General features: G+C 41.7%; 1 protein-coding gene across 5 annotated transcripts in view; it reads right to left on the bottom strand.

Annotated features, from left to right (window-relative positions):
• TOX2 (TOX high mobility group box family member 2) overlaps positions 1 to 20,852 on the bottom strand; it is a 298,324-nt gene that overhangs the window by 10,147 nt on the left and 267,325 nt on the right. For all 5 annotated transcript variants that reach the window (XM_031953845.1, XM_003756917.2, XM_031953844.1 and 2 more), the window contains one exon: positions 2,810 to 2,890. In XM_031953845.1, coding sequence (XP_031809705.1) covers positions 2,810 to 2,890 — 81 coding nt within the window. The remainder of the gene's footprint in view (positions 1 to 2,809; positions 2,891 to 20,852) is intronic.

Genomic DNA, 20,852 nt, shown 5'->3' with positions numbered 1-20,852 from the left:
ATCTGCAGATATTACCCACAGCCTGGAGTTTAATTATAATAGTTCTTCCTATAGCCCTATGTTAGTCCTTATCTAGTCCAAATGTTATCTATGCTCAGGAGTACAGCCCTACTCTAATTGCCTCACACAGGGAAATGGGAATTACTGTAACATGGTGCAGGTGTCTTTGGAATCTTAGCATCCCAGAGCTGGGAGAGATCTCAGACACTCAAAACAAGTTTTCTCTTTGAGCTTTCCTCAACTCTCAGAGGGGTAAACTGAGCAAAAAGGAACTTCTCCCAAGGTCATACAGTTAGTTAATGGAAAGACTGAGACTCAGTTTCTTGACATCAATTCAGTGTACTTTATGCCATATGTTCAATTCTACTTTAAAAGTTAAAAGTTGGTCCTAGACTCAGCATATCTAAAAACTCCAACAAGAGAATTTCTGAAAACAGCTAGGGACTGAAAGAATCAATTTTTCTGTCTTGAAATCTTATATTTTGCAGCCACTTCTAGAGTCTGAGAGTTGCTCCTATTCTTGGATGGATTCTCTATGCCTATAGGATCACATCCAAGGACACATCTATGTCCTATGTAATTTTGCATTCTTTCTTCCTTCCCTCTGTCTCTTTCCCTCTCTCCCTCCCTCCCTCCCTTCCTTTCTTCCTTCCTTCCTTCTTTCTTTCCCTTCTTCCTTCCATCCCTACCTTCCTTCCTTCTTCCATTCCTCCCTTCCTTCCTTTCTTTCATCCCTCCCTTCCTCCTTCCCTCTTTCCCTTCCTCATCCTTCCCTCTCTCTCTCTCCCTCCTTCTTTCTTTCCCTCCCTCCCTCTCTCCCTCCTTTCCTCTTTCCCTCTCTCCCTCCCTTCCTTTCCTCTCTCCCTGCCTCCCTTCCTCCCTTCCTTTCTCCCTTCCTTCCTTCCTTCCTTCCTTCTTTCCTTCCTTCCTTCCTTCCTTCCTTCCTTCCTTCCTTCCTTCCTTCCTTCCTTCTTTCCTTCCTTCCTTCCTTCTTTCTTTCCTTCCTTCCTTCCTTTCTTCTTTCCTTCCTCCCTCCCTCCCTCTCTTCCTTCCTTCCTTCCCTTCCTTAACAAATTTCATAATAGGCATTTAACTCCCTGTTGGGTTGAATTGGATGGAATCTCTTATCTTTCCAAAGTTCTGGAAGGGACCAGAAGAATCATTCTTCAGGAATTTACAAACCTCTAAGGCTGAGAAATTTCTGTTTTAAACCCATTTTGTGGTCTTATTTTCCCTATATGGCTTCTTAAAGTGTTGGTTACTACTTTTGTGAATTGCCAAAGCCAGTTGTGCTTTTACAAAGGTAAGAGTTTCCCCATATTCTGCTGCCACCAGGAATTGTAGAAATTGATCTGTGTATTTCTCATGCCATCATATCTGTGTCATTGTTAAGTAATATAAGGACTAGAGATTCTGATGACCTAGACTGGAGAAAAGGTATATGTGTTTGTCTCCAATCATGGAAATGATGACAGAAGAAATGGCTTCTTTCAGGACCTCTAGTGATGGGGAACTCACCATCTTTCAAGATAGCCCATTCTACTTCTGGATAGCTCTGATGGTTAGGAAACTGTCTCTTATATTGAAACAAAATTGAATTCATTCACTACAACTTCCTAGTTCTGTTCTCTAGGCAGAATAATTCTTTCTTTAAACATTTTTAACATTCATATTTTAATAAAATTTTCATTTCCAAATTTTCTCCCTTCCTTCCCCCTCCCTAAGATGGCAAACAATTTAATATAGGTTATATATGGCAACATGGGCAATCATGTAAAACCTATTTCCATAAATAAAATAATTCTAAACTATCTTTCACATCCCAGTTCTTTAGATCTTTAAAAAATATTTTAACTGCTCCTAAAATTGGGAAAATGTGGCTTAGACAATGATTAAGGACTCGCCTGATTCCTGTAGCTTCTGAGTGTTGAACTTTTCTTTCCAAGGAAAATATTGCCAAGCAACAGACATGGGAGGGGGCAGCCAAATAGTTGGAGAACTAATAGGATGTGGGAACTGAGTTCAAGTTTCCTCTCTGTCACTAACTCCTTGTGTGAACTTGGATAAATCCCTTTTTAATCCCCAAGTCTCAATTTCTCCATCTAATTTAGATGAGAGCACTGGTTTAGATGAAGTGTAAGGTCCTGTTCAGTGTTGGCTGATATTCCCTGAAAATGTCATCAGGTCTATGTTGTCTAGTGCCCACTTCTATGCTGACCAAGTCTATATACCTTTATACAAGGGTGTGCCAGAGTCAGCTCTAAACACCTAGTCAATGGTTATATTGTTGGAGCTGCTGTTATTTTGAGAGGCAAAGTGACTTGCCCAGGGTCACACAGCTAGGAAGTGTTAAATGTAGGAGGTCATAGTTGAACTCAGGTCCTCCTGAATCCAGGGCCAGTGCTCTATCCACTGGGCCATTTAGCTGCCTCCCCAATATTTAAATTTACACATGTGAGTTCTGACACCTTGGAAACTGAAAACTGCCAAACATTGAGGTTTGATTTGTAGTTTTGATCATTGTGGAGACTTAAGAAATTGATGGAGATTTATGATGTAGATTAAACTAAAAACTGTATATGTATCCATCCTCCTCTGTTCCAAGACCCTGGTTGTTAAATATTTAGTAGCACACCCCTGCCTGTATCCCTTTAGCCTAAAGAACAGCAATAATACGGCTAAGAGTATGGGCAGCATGGTCACAGAATACTTCTTATCAAATGGCTCCTCCTCAGAGATTCTCAAGAGATGCAACTAATTTATTGCATCCAGAGAGCTTACTGGCTAGATGAAAAGTGGGGCTGGTTACCTTGGAAACGAGGCTGGCCCGATAGGCTGCCAGGGCCTTTAAATATTCTTTCTTTGCAGCTTCAGTTTTCCTCTTATAGGCCTGAAAGAAGGAAACAAAGAATAGCTGTCAGGGAGAGGGGCTGAGTGAACTCCTACCTTACCTGAGCACAAATCTGGTGCTTACTGTACCTCCCAGAACCTGTGTCAGGTTATCGGTGAGAATTTGGGAGGACCGTCTTGTCTCACCTGCTTGTGAATTCCATGACAGAGAGTCTCAGGATGTCCTAGCTCAGATGAGACCCCTTCTGCCCTCCCAGAAGTCTGCCTCCTTCCTTCCTCGTGCACATATCTCTGCACTTCCCTTGGTGACACAGGAAGGGGTAACTAATTAATAATCACTCTCTCCTGTCCTTTTCCCTCAGGGTCTTAACTTCAGTAGTAGCAAGAATATTTTTTGGAGAATTCTGGGTTCAAATCCAGCCTCAGGCCCTTATTAATTAGGTGCTCCTGGGCAAATCACCCAATCTCTTTAAGTCTCAGTCTTCTCCTCTATAAAAGTGGTATAATAATAATAGTGCCTAATGCAGAGTTGCAATAACAGTTGTAAAATGCTTTGCAGATTCTCAGAATTATGAGTGGCTGATCTACCTTAATGACTGTGGCTGCAGGTAGTTATAGTTTTATCAGGTCTCCTTGTCCTTGCAGATGTTTCTCCTTCCTGTGGTCACAGTGGACTTCTCTAGGACAGCTGGGAATCTGAACCTTCTGAGAATGCACGTATGCCCCATAGACACACATACACAATACGTAGCTGGGAAATCAACAGCAGGCTGTGCCCTGAAGAGCACTTGACTCTAAGCCATCCCTGATGGCTGCAGACATGGAAAATGGTGAACTCAGAGAGGGAAGTGGGACTGTTCCCAAGGTGGCCCCAAGGATCACAGATTACTGCAGGAAGCAGTTTGGACTTTACTGAGTGAAAGGGGGGGGTCTTTTTCTGGCCTGTTTCACTCTATGAGTTGTATGGTCTTGCATGAGTCCCTTGTTCCCAAAGAGCTTTAGATTTCTCACCTGTAAAGTGAGGAAAATTACTTCTGCTCCTGTTTACAGTCTCCATCTGGCTTGCCCTGGGTTGCTTGCATACTGTCTCCTCATCCCCTCAGATGAGGGGGATATTTTGAAAGCAGGGACTGTGTTTTTGTCTTTCTTTGTATCCACAGGGCTTAGGACAGTGCCTGGCATATAGTGTAGGGGCTTATAGATGTCTCTTAACTGATAGTAAATGTGAAAATGGTTTGAAAGCATATATCACCAATGTGAAAAATTATTTCATGGTCCTTGAAACTCTGTCAAAATAGTTCCTAGGATTGGGTCTGGGAATTTCCTTAATCACCTAGGCCCAGGATCATGCTACACACTTGTATCCTTAGGTTTTGTGGAAAGAGTTCTGGATTTGAAGGCAAGGTCCAAAACCTAGTTAATTATGATAATTATGACAACAATATCTACATAATACTTTACAATATTAGCTCATTTTATTTTCATAACAATTCTGCTAGATGTTATTATAATTCTCATTTTACAAATGAGGAAATCAAGGTAGATAGCAAGTGAATGACTTGCACAGGCTTAGAGCAATTATTAAGTCACTGAAGGTACATTTGAACTCACATCTTCCTGATTTCAATCCTCTATCAACCATGCTACCCAGCTCTGCTATTTATTGCTTGTGCATCTTTGGATATTTAATCTCTCTGGATCTTAGTTTACTTTGTTTTTTTCCTCTTCTTTTTCTTGCTTCCTTCCTTCTTTTCTCCCTCTTCCCCTCCCTCCCTTTTTCTTTCTTTCTTTCTTTCTATTTGTTTCTTTCTTTTTTCTTTCTTCCTTCTTTCCTTCCTTCTTTCCTTCCTTCCTTCCTTCCTTCTTCCTTCCTTCCTTCCTTCCTTCCTTCCTTCCTTCCTTCCTTCCTTCCTTCCTTCCTTCCTTCCTTCCTTCCTTCCTTCCTTCCTTCCTTTCTTTCTTTCTTTCTTTCTTTCTTTCTTTCTTTCTTTCTTTCTTTCTTTCTTTCTTTTTCTTTCTTCTTTTCTTTCTTCCTTTCTTTCTCTTGCTTCCTTCCTTCCCTCCTTTCTTTTCTTTCTTTTTTTTGGAGGGCAATTGGGGCTACGTGATTTGCCCAGGATCACACTAGGAAGTGTTAAGTGTCTGAGGCCACATTTGGCCTCAGGAAGATGAGTCCTCCTGATTTCAGGCTCACTGCTCCACCTAGCTTTTTCTAATAGCCCAGGACCTGCCAGTGTAACTCATAAGAAGGCCGGTTGCCTTCACTTAACACCGTGGGGAAGCACTCAAGACAGTGAAGAAAAAGAGAATGTCATTGTGTTGGGCTTATTTTGGCTCCATTACTCTAGAAGGACCAAGAGTACTGCAGAATCATTGGGAAATTGTTTTGATCCTTTTAAAAATTTCATTAACAAAGTCTATTTTCCTTCCTTCTCTTTTGCTCTCCCTATTCCTCACCCTTATTGAAGAAAAAAAGGTTATAAAAATATGCATAAGCAAGCAATACAAATTCCCATGTTGTCCTTGAGGGTATATTTTCTTTAAGATGTCTGGGACTTAAGGAAGCTTCTTCATCTCCCCTAATACCGGGCTTCCCTTCCTTCACTGACTCTTGGATGAATTGCTGAGGCTCCATAGGGTTTCTGTGTGTGGGATTCAAGTGTGTGTATGTGTGGGGTACCTCTGTCTTTGTGTTGTCTGGCAGAGTGGGAAGCTCTGTGGAGACTCTTTGGGTCTCTCTGTCTATAGGTTGCAAGGAAGAAGGAGGGTATCTAGTCCCAAGCTCTGCTGATTAAGACAATGGAAAGTCTTTTTCCGAGGCTTGCCGTTTCTTTATAACTAGAGAGCATTTGTAGGGAGAGAGGGGCCTGCCTGACAGCCAGGCTGATCTTTCTGGCTGTTCCAAATACTGAATCTCCTTCATTCAAGTGCTTATCCATAGGAGGGGTGCTTATTTGGGGGCAAATTCAGTGAAGGAAAGGCTGGAGGATAATTTGATCACACTGGGAGATGGAGCCATTCGTTCTATCTCCTCCTGCCAGAAAATTTAGCCTCTGTCCTCAAAAGCGGTTTATAGGAGGTTACTGGAGCCTGAGAATCTTTTCTGGGGGCAGAGGTGGGGGAAGGGAAGCTCTACATTGTGGTATGGGTTGGTGGCAGGGGAGGTGTGAGGATGCTAAGTGCTGCAAGGAGGAAGTGCATCCTTCCACCCCCCTCTCCCATGTCAGTTAGCATCACACTGGGATGGCCATTCATCACTCCAAGCTCCTTCCCACTGAGCCAATGTCTCCTGATACAAGATTGGTTGGTATGGATTCTCCCCCTGGGAAGTCATCAATAAAGTGGTAGGAAACCTACTCATGAGAACTTTTCCTGAGAGGAGCCGAGGCTCAATGACTCAGGATTCTTCCTCTGTCAGGACAAGGGGCTTCTGGGTCTTTGGGAATCCAGTTCCCTGGGTCACAATGCTGATGACAATTTTTAGCTGGCTTAGCAATCATAAGAACCCAAATGGGATCATAAAGAATTAGATACAACTGAACAAGAACAAGAAATATAGAATTTCTGTCCTTTTCCTCCAAGGAAAGCTCTATATGCCTGAGCTTAGAAGTAAAAATCGGGGATGCTCTAAATTAAAACTTGTTTGTTTCCATTTCCAATCAGAGAGCTACTCTTCCCAAGGAACACTTATTGATAATGATATGTGAGTCATAGATTGAGAACTGGAAGGAACCTTAGAGATTATTTCATTTACACTTCCTCTTTTATATGTAAGAAAACTTAGACCCAGAGAGATTAAGAGAAAGCAATACTTGACAACCTTAGTTGGAAGCAGAAACCCTTGGAGAAACCGCATGTCTGAGGGGCCGGAAGGGGTACTCAGAATTATTATTAGCTAACTGGAAAAAATAATTATAAACTTGAGTAGGAGAAACTTACTGTCTTTTAAAATATATTTTATGAAAATAAAGTGTGTATATTCCTCTACCCTTCCTCTCCACCAGAAAAAGCTTGGCTTTTTAGACAAACCAAATTGGTCTCCTTTCTGTTGGAGAATGGAATCTCATTGAATCCCTTCTTGCTTCAGCAAATTTATTTATTTTTTATTTTTTTGAGCAAATTTAGATAGAAGGGCCTGATATGAGACATGAAGAAGTGATTCCCTTTGCTCTGGATTGTAGGATCTTGACCAACCAGAGTTTTATTGGGGTTTTTTTTGTTGTTTGTTTTGGTTTTAGCTTTTTTTTAAAAACAATGTAGTGAAGTGCTAGGAATGATTTGTTGGAGAGGAGGCATGGTATAGAAGGTTAAGACTTTATTTTGGGGTCAGGAAGACCTGAATGAATGAATCCTGCATCAGATACTTGCTAGCTGTGTGACCATGGACATGTTGCTTAACTTCTCTCAGCCTCTTTCTTCTCCTACAGAATGGGGATAATAATAGCACCCACTCCATAGTACAGGATCAAATGACCCCAATTGCCTCTTTTATTAGAACACTCAATGGCCACTGACCTGCCTCTTCTCCCTACAGAAACCCAGCTAGACAGGGCTACCTTACATTTGCAATCTTTTCATTATTAACCTCTGCAACATTTCCTTATGCCAGTGTCCTTCTCTCCATTCAAAGAATTATAACCCTTTTGCAGACCATCATCTCTCTTCTACCTGGATTATGGCTGTAGACTTCTAATTGGTTTTCCTGCATCAAATTTATTCCCACTCCAATTCATCCTCCGCTTAGCTGCCAAAATGATCTTCTTAAAGTGTGGGTCCTTCCCTAGCTTTCCACTTTTTGTATATTTATTTTCTTATACATACATTCTGATCCAGTATCCTGGATTTTTACATACATGCACACACACACACACACACACACACACACATATATATACACCTCCATCCTTTTCTCAACTAAGCTTTCAAAAAAATTAGGAATTCTGAGAGGCAGAGATAAGAAAGGAGTACGTTCTAGGCATGGGGGGGAGGTGTCTTTGCAAAGGTATGGAGATGAGAAATGGGGGACTGAGGGTAAGGAACAGGAAGAAAGCCAGTTTTCCTAGATTATAGGATCTAAAAGAGAAACAAGCTTGGAAGGGAAGGTTGGAGCCAGGTTGTTAAATGCCAGGCAGAGGGAGTTTTTATTCATATTGTATTATACTTAGAGGTAATAGGAAGGCACTGGAGTTTTTGTGAGCAAGGTAATGACATGGTCAGACCTTTGTTTTAGAAAAATCCCTTTTGGCAGCTGTGTGGAAGAGAAATTGGAAAGGGGGAAATTTGAGTTCTTATTCCGGAGACCAATTAAGGAGAAACTGTAATAGTCCAAGAGGGAACTGATTAAGGCCTAAACAAGCATGGTGGCTGTGTGAGTAGAGAGAAGGGCATGGATGCAAGAGACATCCTGAAAGTAAAACTGACATGGCACAGTCACTGATTGGATGTACAGGATGAGGAAGAGGAAGGAGTCAGGGATGACCAAGATTCATTACTCCCTTCACAGATAGGATAATGGCACTCTAAACAAATAGGGAAATTCAAAAGATGAGTGAGTTTTGGTGATGGTGGTAGATAAGTTCAATTTTGGACAAGCTGAATTTGAGATTCCAGTAAGGCCTCCCAGTTTGAAATGTCCAGTAGGCAGTGGGTGATGAGAGATAGGAACCAGAAGAAAATAGAGATGAAAATTAAATTCCTAGGAGATGGAGGGGAGAAGGAAGAAGAAATGGGGATAGAAAAGGAAGGATGGAGAAGGTAGGGAGGAAAAAAGACAGAGAGAAAGAGAGACAGACAGAGAGAGAAAAAAAGAGAAAAAGAGAGAGAGATAGAGAGAAGAAAAGAGAGAAAGGGATGGGAAGGAAGAGAGAGACAGGAAGAAGTAAGGATCCTTTTTTAGCTTTCTCCTTTTTGTTTATTAATTTTTATTTATACACTCTCTGATCCAGATATCTTGGATTTTCACACACACACATACACACTCACACCTCTGTGCTTTTCTGAATTGAACTCTTGAGGAAATGAGAAATTCTGAGAAGCAGAGATGAGAAAGGAGTACAACCTAGACATGTGGTTGGGGTGGTCTATGTAAAAAGGAGAGACAGACAGAGAGAAAGAGACAGAGATACAGTAAGAGACAGAGAGACAGAGACAGAAAGAGAGAGACTCAGAGAGAGAAGAAAAGAGAGAGATGGGGAGAAAGAGAGAGACAGAGAGAAACATAGAGACAAAGAGACCACAGAGACAGAGACAAGGAGAGAGGAGATGGATAGACAGAGGTGAGAGACAGGCAGAGGCAGACACAGATGCAGCTCAGGACAAAAGCCTCGGTTAGCTGCCCCCACAGTTAAGGGCCCGGACTTAGATAATGATCTAGCAAAGGAAATGGAAAAGGAGCGGTCAGGCTGGAGGAGAGCCAAAAGAGTGCAGTGCCGTGAGAGCCCAACAGAAGAGAATGGAGGGGCAAGGAGAGCTCGGGCTACAACCTCCTATTCAGCAGAGGGGCCAAGAAGGAGAAATGTGAGAATATGGGCAAATCACTTATTTTGTCTGGGCTCCCATTTCCTCATCTGTGAAAAGAGGGGCTTGATGTAGATGACGTCAGGAACAACAGCAAAAGTGACTCTGGAGAGCAGGCAGGTGGGGAAGTGGATAGAGCACCAGCCCGGAAGTCAGGAGGACCTGAGTTCAAATTTGACCTCAGACACTTAACACTTCCTAGCTGTGTGACCCTAAGCAAGTCACTTAATCCCAATTGCCTCAGGGAAAAAACAAACAAAAAGTGACTCTGGGACTGTCATCATGGGCACAAGCTAATCCACAAGCTAGAGAGAAAGGTTTTTGCTCAGGGAGATCCCGGCCTCCTCCTACCCTGCTGTACCTAAGAGCTGCCTTGGATTCCAGTGCCCATTGTTGTATGGGACTTGGAGGCTGACAGAGAAAGCAGTTTTCAGATTATGCCGGGGAAATGGCTCTTCAAGCAAAGGGAAATGGGGGGGGGGGCGACCAACAAGGCTGATGTGTTTAAGTCAGGTACTGTTTTTGGCTATGTCACCAGCTTATGAATGAATGAAGAGACTCCAAAGAACTGTGCGATTTTAGTGCTGGAAAGGATGCTGGTGTCCAAGTCTAATGGCTAAACAGCAAAGGCTGTAAGGGAAGGTATCCGAGATTTGGAATGGGGATGGCTAACAACAAGCTGGAGGTGGAAAGGGGCAGGAATGTCTTCAATACACTTAAGTTTAAGCTGTATTATTAACATTTTCTATATCACTTTCTTTATCCATTAAAAGTAAATTTAAAAAAATTTTAATTAAAATTTAAAAAAATTTTTTAAATTTTTTCCAATTGAAAAACAAATTAAGCCCTGATTTGCTGTGCTTGCTAGTTTCTGAGGTGCAAATGCTTTCACTGGAACTTTAAAGTCCTGCTTATAAGAACATGAGCCGACTCCAGCACACCCTCAGCTGGGAGTCAAGAGAACTGGGTTTGAAGTTCTCTAGGTTTGCTAACAAGTCACTGTGTGGCTATGGGCTGCTCCCTTTCTTTTTCCCAGGTATAAAATAAGGGTAATGGTTGTGGGTAGACTAGAAAATGTATAAGGTTCTTTCTAGATGAGATTCTTTTAAGACAACTCTGCTTGCAGCCATGCTGGACCTCAGAAGGGAGCAGCTGTGTCACATCTGAATGGGAGTTACTGTTCCTCCAAACACAGAAGGCTGGGGAAATATGTCCAGCTGTGGAAGATGAGTTCGCTTACTCCAGTGCATTGTGGGGTGGGGGCAAAGGGACAGATGGAGAGAGGAAACCAAGCAAGTGTAAAAGAGGGAAGCAATATGGCGGAATGGGAAGGGCACTGGATTTGGAAACAGGACCTGGGTGCTAGCCTGCTTATTATCTGTGTGACTTTAAGCAAATAGCTTAACTTCTCTGGGTCTCGGCTTCCCTAGCTATAAAATGAATGATAGGTTTGCACTAAATGGCCTTTCCGGCTTGAAATCTATGATGATCATGACTCAGCTGTGTGTTTGGGAATGAAGGGTTTCTGAGGTTCTGGACCCTGAGAACTTATTTGATAGTATCTACATCCCTTTTCCTTCCCTGAGGATTTCCAGAGACCCCCTAAAGAAGTCATCACAGCCTTCCCTGGCGGGCGGGAAGGAAGGTTTATTTTCTCAGTATAATGTAAGATCTTTGAAGAAAGAGGCTGTTTTCACTTTTTTATCTTTGTATTTCTAGCAACAGAGTGACAGAAGGCTGAAGCAGGTCTGAGGGCAGCTCTCCAAACCAGGGTTCAAGTCTATGTGACCCCAGAAAAATCACATAATTACAGAGTATAAATTTTGAAGATTTTGTGTTTCAGGAAAGGTGCCAGTCTTTCTTAGTAGAGAAAGATCCTCACGGGGAGTTCCCTAAACCAATGAAATCATAAGTCTGATTTTTAAAAAATCTCTGGCACCTAGCACAGGACCTGGCACACAGTGGGCACTTTGTAAATCTTGGGGAATTGGATCGAAATATCTAGATTATTTCACTTTGCAGGAGAGCAAATTTCCTTCCCTAAATCACGAAGCAGTCAGAATAGAACTATATATATAATATATAAACTATATTGCTAAGTATGCTAATGTTTGTCCAAAAGAGACCTGAAATCTGGGAATTTCGATATGAGCTCTGCATCCTACGTGGAGCAGCTGCTGCTGCTGCCAGGAAACAGGGATGGGGGAGATGATAGAAGCTTCTGCTTGGGACAACCGAGGAACAGAGAAGAAGTGAGGAGGCCACAGAGAAGGTGCTGTTTCCTCCTTCCCCCCCTTCTAAGGCCTCTCTCTGCGCTTGGTTGGTTATTGGAAAAAGGAAAGGGGAGTGTAGGGAAATTCTATAATCAGAATCCTTGAAAGTCACCGAGTCAGGAGTCAGGTGCAATATCAATCTGGAGTTAGAACCTGGAAGGAAGTGTCAGAAGAGGAGAGACGAGAGAGACAGAGACAAAGACAGAGAGGGAGAGCTAGTGCGAGAGAGAGAGACAGACAGAGAAAAGGGGAAACAGAGAGAGAGATTGATAGAGACAGAAAGGGGAAGTAGACAGGAAGACAGAGGCAAAGAGAAATAGCAATAGGAAGAGAAAGAGACAGAGAGATAGGCAGAGAAAGGGAGAGACAGAGAGGGAGAGAGAAAGAGACAGAAACAAAGAGAGACAGACCAAAGTGAGATAGAGACAAAGACACAAAAAGATAATGAGAAACAGAGAAAAGGGGAGGCAGAGAAAAAAAGAGAAGGGGAGACAGGAGAAGATAAACAAAGGCAGAAAGAGAGAGAGACAGAGAAAGAAAAAGAGACAGAGACAGAAGGAGAGAGAAAGAGGGAGGGAGGAAGGAAGGGAAGGAACGAGAGACAGAGAATGTGAGAGAGGGAGGAAGGAAGGGAGAGAAAGGAAGGGATAGGAACAGGGAAAGAGAGAGGGAGGAAGGGAGAGAGACAGAGAGAAAGAGAGAGAGAGAGAGAGAGAGAGAGAGAGAGAGAGAGAAACAGAGAGACAGAGAGACAGACAGAGACAGAGACAGAGAAGGGGAAGATGAGATGGTTCCTTCAAGTAATTTCTATAAATAAGCACTTACTATAAGTAAGCACATGTGGAGTTAGAGAATTCAATGAGCCCATTCCTGTGTATGATGACTTTGCTATGGAGTTCATACACGAGGCAGTGTAGAACCAGAGAAAGAACCCTGGATCTGGAGCTAGGAGACTGAAGTTCTGTTTCTAACTGTGCTGTCTACTAGCTGTGGGCACACTGCTTTGGGACTCAGTTTCTTCATCTGTAAAATGGGAGTGATACCTTAAATACCTAACTCAAAAAGTTGTTGTGAGGCTCAAATTAGAAAACATATAAATTGCTTTACAAACTTTAAAGACTTATAGGAATGTCAGTTATTAATAATAATGATGTATTGTGATAATTATTAATATCTCTACAATCGGGGTGCCAATTGTTTTATAAACTGTAGAGGGCCAAGAAAATAGGGATGTTATTGTTATTATCCTTGATAATACTAGAAGAACTTCACACAGCCTAACAGAGAAGCTTTGGTGTTAAGGATGACAGCCAATAACCAGGCCCTTTCCAAGTTTTTGTTTAAATATTGACGCAACAGTTTTCTTTCCAAATAAATCACATTTTCTCTTAGAGATTCCAATTTCCAAAGTATTGAAAGGACTTAAGGAAAAAAAAAACATTTTCTACTTAGTCTGCTCAGGTACATGTGAGATGTACACATACGTATCCACCACAGGAAAATATTATCATGGATTTACAGTCAGAAGAGCTCTTCGAGGCTATCTTGTACAACTCCATTTTACAGACGAGGAAACTGAGGTCCCAGAAAGGTCAAGATTTGCCCATGGTTAGGAAGTAAATGGAAGAGTCAAGGTTTGAATTCAGGTCCCATGACCTTAAATTCAATCCTCCTTCTATTGCATTAGTGAGGTAAGTGTATGCCTCTGTCTGTTAACCTCCTCCCCCCCACACACACACACGGTGGGGAGTCTGAATCAGAGACTTTATTAGTGTGAGGGAACTCCCAATACGGAAACTCCCTCCACCCTGGGAATCAGCAGTTCCTCTGTAACTCACAGTCTGAGAGACTGTTAGTGATTTCATGGTCTCCAAGGTCTGCTCCAGCCCTAACTCCACAGCTTGTGGGTTTACACGAGTGTGTTTATTTGTGTACATTTGTGTATTCATGTGTGCACATCTATCTCTGAGCGTACGAATGTACACTTCCATAAAAAGGAGTCTGCCAGGCGTGACTGCCGGTTTCCTTTCCTTATTTGTAAGCAGTTGGAGTCATTAACTATAATGTGGGGTGGGGGAGCTGCTAACATGGTGAGTGATTGTGAATAAAGATAGATATCTGAGCTCCAAGAAGCATGTGTTGGAGTCATAATCTTAACACCCCCTGTCTTAGCAAAACAGCAGAGACATTACACCGTAATGAAACATTCGTGTTTGATAACCAGCTAATTAGAGGAGACAATTACCCTAAACCTCGCTGACAGAACCTAGAGAACATGCCCCCCACAGCCGGCTCTCTTTCCCCTCCGTCTCCCGGGGTTGCTCTTTTTCCTGACTCGAACAATCTGCCTTAATTTCTTCTTCAAAGCTTCCCGGTCAGCGAGGAGGTAGAAGGGGGCCACCCGAAGAGCTGTTCTCCTCCAGTGGGCTGTGAGTGCTGGGGAAGCCCTTGGAGATCTCTTCCCTGGCTTCCTACCCCAGGCAAACTCTTCCCTCTGGCTTCCCTGACAGGGGATCATTCGGCTCTTGCTTTGACACTTCCAGTGCGGGGAAGTCACTGCCCCACAAGGCAGTCCATGCTCCCCACCACTGGGTACAGCTGGTTTTGAAAGAGCTATTTGTTACTGTAAGCCTCCATCTGCTCTCTGGAGTCCCACAGAATGTCTTAATGTCCTTTTGCTATTATAGGAGAGCTACTTCCTTTAGCTAGGTAGTTCCTAGCCAACCTACCGGTTGATTTCTAGGGCAAGTCCCTCTTCTGTCTCCTTAGGGTAGGTCCTAGCTGAAGAAGCGGGGGTAGGGGCTATGTGGGGCCTCAGCCTTATAATCAGAGGGCCTTGTGAGCCTGGCTGAGCCACTTCCTTTCCCTCCCACCATTGTGGCCCTTTCCTTTCAATTTGCCATCAATTTGTAAATTGATTTTTCCAATCCCCCTCAGTACTAATACTTTTCCTCTGCTGCTCATATTCACTTTTGTATATAGCTCATTTATACATAGTTGTTTACACACTGTTTCTCTCATTAGACTGTGAGCTTCTTGAGGAGAGGGATTCTTTTCCCCTTTCTTTACATACCCAGGATTTAACATAATTCGTGGCACATACTACATAGGTGCTACATAAATTTGTGTGGACTTCCTGTCTAGCATACAACAAGTGTTTAATAAATGTGTGGTATCTGGATCATAGGAAGTGTTTAATAAATGCATAGTAACTGTTGTGTAATCACAAGGTAGAACTACTGAGCATTGTATCTGTGACTTCAAAGCACAGTGTCTTTTTTAGGATAGCTACTCTTGCCCATTCACCTATTCATGAGATAGGAAAGATTCATCTGTGGGATATCAGAGGTGCGAAATTTATTTGGTATTTGAGCTTATTTACTAGTTTTATTCTACACAAAGCCTGAATTCAGATGGGAGCTTTTGACACTAGCTATGTGCTTTGGGACAAGTAATTTCTTTCTAAGCCTCAGATTTCTCATCAGTAAAATATTGCTTTTACTACTTAAAGTCAGGAATCTTATGAGATTTTAATGATAATAATGAAAGCTATATTAAATAGTGCTTGAAGTATATAAACACTTTAATATATGTTATCTTTATTTTTTGGATTGTCTAGGAAGGCTTTATCAAATTCTTTAAAATATTTACATTGGAAGTCTTTATACATGTACTACTGTAATGGACTGGGGGAAGAAGAGGAAGAATTAACAAGCAAATGAGACAAGACACATAGCCCTGGTCTGCTGGGGAAAACTGGGGGCCTTTCTCAAGGCTTGGGAGGAATGGGGCAGGGAGACCACTGAAGTCAAGGGTTAAATGGCACTCTCCTTTTGTAGACAACTGAGGTCAGATTTGCTCCTATTGATTGGGATCTTTCAGCAAATACTTTGTATATATTTTATCTTATTTGGTTCTCACAACAACTCTATAAGGCAGGTGCTAATTATTCCTACTTTTCAGATGGGAATACTGAGGCTCAGACAGGTTATTGCTAAGAAAGCCCCTCATAAACCTTAAAATACTACAGAAATACAAGTGTTTTTTGATTACTGAATAATCCAATGGTTTCTAAAATACACTCTGCTGTTACTACAAAAGGGAGAGGACAGAATGATAAGATGGGGAGTGGATGTGACCCAAGGATGTGATCCTTGCCCATGAGTGAGGGGCAGGCAAAAAGAGGGGGGTCTTAGAACAGGTGCCCTTGAGCAGCATCCAAGGACAGGGAGCTCTTTAATCCAGTATCCACAGCACGAGCAAATCACCAGGCAACCGAGAGAAATACAAACAGGCAGGAAATGAGGAATTCAGATACAAGTGTGTCAGAGAGAGAATGAGGTTTCACTGTATAGGAGCTGGGGAGGAAAAGGTGAAAAACATGGAAAGGTCCCACTGAGAAAGATGGGGATCCTTTCCCTGGTCCCCTCTGGCCAAGGCTAAGTGACCGTGCCCCTCAGGTTAGTGGGGGAAGGCTCCTCCCAAGTCCTGCACCTAACAGGTCTGCTCCCTGGGACGATGACTCCTCAGCCAAAAGTCTGTGGGGAAAAAAGATGGGAATTCCTTTCCCATGTTCCCACATGTTCCAGGTGAAAAGCAGAGAAGGCTCTGGGAGGGGAGGAAGCAAGCTTTGTTTTCTTTCTTTTATTGCCAGTAAAAAAGAGGCAAACACGCTTTAGGTGCACCTGTCACCCAACCTGGGACAGCCCATTTCGGGGCTGCAGAGGCAGGTTTGTGTCTGGAGGTAAAGGGGGCAGGGCAGAGGAAACGGAGGAGATTAACCATTTGCAGGCAGTACCAGCACCTGCAGATTGTATTCAGCTCTTCTTGGGGCCTCTGGAGGTGCTATGTTCTGCCTAAAATGGCACTCTCAGTTCTGCCAGCTCGCTGGCTGCGGGATGGCATTAGTTCTTGCTGCCTCCGGGGATGGCAGCCGGCCACCCCCTGGAACAGGAGGCAGAGAGATGATTTGAAATAAAACAAAACAAAACTGTCAAGCATTTTAAATGTATGGGGGCTTAATAGTTTTCTTCTCATTCAAAAAAAAATTTTAAGTGGGAAATACAAGAAGAAAATATTAAGCTCTTAATTGCTTGTCATCTCACTTCAGTCTCATAACCAAGAAAGGCAGTGTGGCCCAGTGGATAGAGCCCGAGCTTAGGGACCAGCCCTTCCTTTGACATACACTGGCTTCATGACCTTGGGCAGGACACTGAGCTCCTCAGGGTCTCAGGCAACATTCCAAGACTACAGATTGCAGGGAAGATGCCAGACTTCTTTGTTTGAGGGAGTCCCCTACCTAGGGTTTCTTAAACATTTTTTACTCATGACTCCTTTTTGCCTGAGAGATTTTTATGCAACTCTGGATACACAAGTATATAAAATAGGCACACAAAGCAAATATTTACTGATAATAAACCATAACTTCACAAAGCCCCTTGTTGAGCTTATTTAGTAGTTTTACTCTTCTATATACAAAACCTGAATTCAGATGGGAGCTTCTGACATTAGCTATGTGTCCTGGGACAAATAATTTCTTTTTTTAAATAAAATACAGTTATAAGATCCTATATGGATCATGAACCACAATTTAAGAAGCTTTACCCTATACCAATGAAATCACAGGTCTACTCTCTTAACACTATCCTTCAGCTTCATAACAGAGAAGAAAGGATGGGGCTTTTTATTTATACTCTACAGACGAGTAAACTGAGACTGAGAAAGATAAAGTGATCTGCTTAATGTTACACAGTGAATCTGTGGCAGAAACTGACTAGAACTTAGATCTCCTATCTTCCAATGTTCTTTTACTACTAATCTAAGTATTTGGTGGGTATCAAGGGAGAGGATTTAATCTTGTATGGTAGGGCCCCAAAATCTTGAGCTGAAGATATCCCATGTTACATCTAAACATGCTCACATGCTTCAGTCCCTTAGATGAAAACTCCTGGAGAATCTGGCTCCCAAATGCCTTCATAAGGCTGTACTGTGGATATGAAGGTGGAAAACCCTTTGGGAGTTCAATCAGTCAGTCAGCAAGCATTTACTCACTACAAGTGTGGGGCACCTGCTCAGTGCTGGGGCTAAAAGGAAAGGCAAAAACAGCCCTTACTCTCCTCAAGCTTACATCCCAATGGGTTAGACAAGTAAATAAGTACAGAAAAGATCTGTCCAAGTCAGAATTGTTTAAAAAACAAACTGATATTATAGTTGCACTCTTTGGACAGAAACAAAACATCCTCTAGAGAATCAAAGCCAAACCTCTAAGGCCATTTTGTCCAACCTTCTTAAATTTTGATTATGTATGAAGCCCTATGTTACTTAAAAATGAGGAAATGGGGTTTAGAGAGGTAATATAATCTGTCCAAAGTCACACAAATAGTTAAGTGTCTGGAGTAGAATCTGAACTCAGGTCTTCCTAATTCTAGAACCAGTATTCTTTCCAGCATACCATGCTGTCACCTTAATTTTAGTCAGATATCTCTCTTTAGTTGTCAGGACAGATTGAGGGCCTCCCAGAGCTGGTTAGCAGGAGTTGGGATTGTGTGGAGTGTATGTGTGTCTGGACTGGTTTTTTCCCTAAAAGGAATGGGACCCAGAGATCTCATGTGGCCATACCTTTCTTCAGAAGGCTGAGTCCTCCTAAAATAGAACCACACACATCGCATCCAGATGCAGCTGAGCATCTGAGAATGTGCACACATACACAAAGTGAGCATTTACTTAGCTGGAGCAATTTTTGGTGTCTAAGTTAAAGAGAAACGGAGCTAGAAGTCCATGAAAGGTACTTTACTCTGCATGCTACAAAAGGGACTTCCTGGTGACAAACATAGCAACTTCATGTATTCAGATGATTGAAGCAATTTCCTACCTTTGGAAAGTAAGCTTCTTGAGGGCAGGGATTATTTTTGTTTTGTCACAGTTGCCTAAATGTCCAATTTAACACCTGTCTCTTAATACATGCATAATGATTTGAATCGGCTTTTTTTCATGGTGCATTTCAGAATGCAAGATGAAAATTGCTCCCTTTTCCTCCCTTTTCATTTGGATCGTGAGAGCAATGACTTGCAATAGAAAGTGGTCCTGGATTAGAAGCTGGACAAACCAGGGGTCTAATTCTGACAGCTATTGACTGACTACATGACTCTAAGCAAATCCTTTCCTCTCTGAGCCCCACATTTTCCTGGGGCCATAAACAAATTTTTAAAAATTTTTTGTCAATATAACAAATTTTCTCTGTAATAAAAATATATGAAATGAATATTTAAGTATATGATGAAAATAATACTTTATCTTATTCATTTAAGAATATTATTTTGAGAAGAGGTTTGGAGGTTTCACCAGATTATCTAAAGTGGTCCAGGACACAAAAAGATTAAGAGCTCTTGATCTAAGGGATTTGTGAAGTGCCTTTTACTTCCAAAGTGACCTGAATAATAAATGGTAGAATCTCATGGATGGAGCCTTACACTGGTCCAGGTCTGCTGCACAAGGCTGATGGTTTCACTGTGTGTGTGTGTGGCCAACAGGAGAAATGTGGAGATGGGGACCAGGTCAGGACACAGGTAGAGAAGCCTCTTAATTCTGAGGTACTGAGTCAATTAGAAACAGAGAAATAGAGCTATTTAAAGATTAAACAAAAAAAGTCAGAGTTAGCAAAGGTGATAAGCAGGATGTTTAAGTGATCTTAAATGTGCAGATGGGGACTGGGTCAGGACACAGGTAGAGAAGCCTCCTAACTGTGATGTGCTAACTGAGTCAATTAGAAACAGAGAAATAGGACTATTTAAAGGTTAAGCAAAAAAGTCAGAGTTAGCAAAGGTGATAAGCAGGATGTTTAAGTGATCTGGGTTAATTACAACACCCTTTACAGGGGTCAGGCAGCCTCCAGAATTACACCGAGCCAACACTGGCGCAAGCGAGAAAATGGGACTTCTCTGGGACTAGTATACAGTCCATGCTTGTCTGGCTCATGACTGACCATCCCTGGAGAAATCCCACTGTGACACTGTTGCAGGACAATACTAAGTACCCTCATGTTTTAGCGTTCATCTCTTTATGACTGGAAACAGTCACTAGTGTGGTTATCATAATCCAATGGTATTACAAGTACGAAGGTGTTATAACATTTTGGCTTGCCAATATAACCTCATTAAATATTCACTTCTACCTTCAAACTTTTTTGGAGAAACTTGCATGTGTTGTGTGGTTATGTTGCACGTATATATATATATATATATATATATATATATATATATACACTTGTATGTGTGTATGTAGAGGTATTTTTTACAGAGATAAGTTTTTATGAAAATAGGATTCAGTTAAATCTTAAAATTACTTATTAGTTTCAGATATTTCATTTTAACTTGTTTTTTATTTAGGAGGCAATTCAGGAACTGAGGAAGCTATAAAATACTTTTTTTAAAAAAATGGTCAATTTGTCACATACTGAACTAAAAAATGCAGAGCTTTTTTAGGACTTCTATTATAAAATTAAGTTATAAAACATTAAAATATCTTAAGTTTTTGCAAGTATTACTGATGTATATGTAAACTTGATTGAAGGTAAATTAAGAGAAGATTGAAAAAAATAATTCAGTGGCATTCAGGGCCTCTCAAGAGGAGATGAACAGACAGGAAATTCAAGAGAAATAAATTCTTCCTGGCTGGTCTCAGCAAATGTCAGTGGTGGGGCAGTGGCAAGGACCCAGCTTGTTGGACTCCAGGCTCAATGCTCTTCTCATTCAAGTACACACTTTTTGTTTTCAAAAGTTTCTTGGAGACATAACTTGCTATAAGGGCAGCTAGGTGATGCAGTGGGAAGAGTGCTGGGCCTGGAGTCAGGAGGATATGAGTTCAAATCCAAACTCAGACACTTACTAGCTGTGTGACCGTAGGCAAGATATTTCACTCTATTTTCCTCAGTTTTCTCATCTGTAAAATGAGCTGTAGAAGGAAATGGCAAACCATTCCAGCATCTTTGCCAAGAAAACCTCAAAAGTATCACAGAGTTGAACATTTATTATTTTGCATATAACTATCTGTGTACATATTGTTTTTTTCCAATAGAATGTAAGCTCCTTGAGGGTAAGAATTGTTTCACTATTATCTTTGTCTCTCCAATGTCTAGCACAATACCTGGCACCCAGTAAATATTTAATAAACACTTTTTAATTGATTGATGGATTGTAGCTACCCCTATAAAATTTC

Source organism: Sarcophilus harrisii, chromosome 2, assembly GCF_902635505.1.
Source record: "Sarcophilus harrisii chromosome 2, mSarHar1.11, whole genome shotgun sequence".
NCBI lineage: Eukaryota > Metazoa > Chordata > Mammalia > Dasyuromorphia > Dasyuridae > Sarcophilus > Sarcophilus harrisii.
Note: the sequence above shows the minus strand (reverse complement) of the source record. Positions and strands in the feature narration are given on the sequence as shown.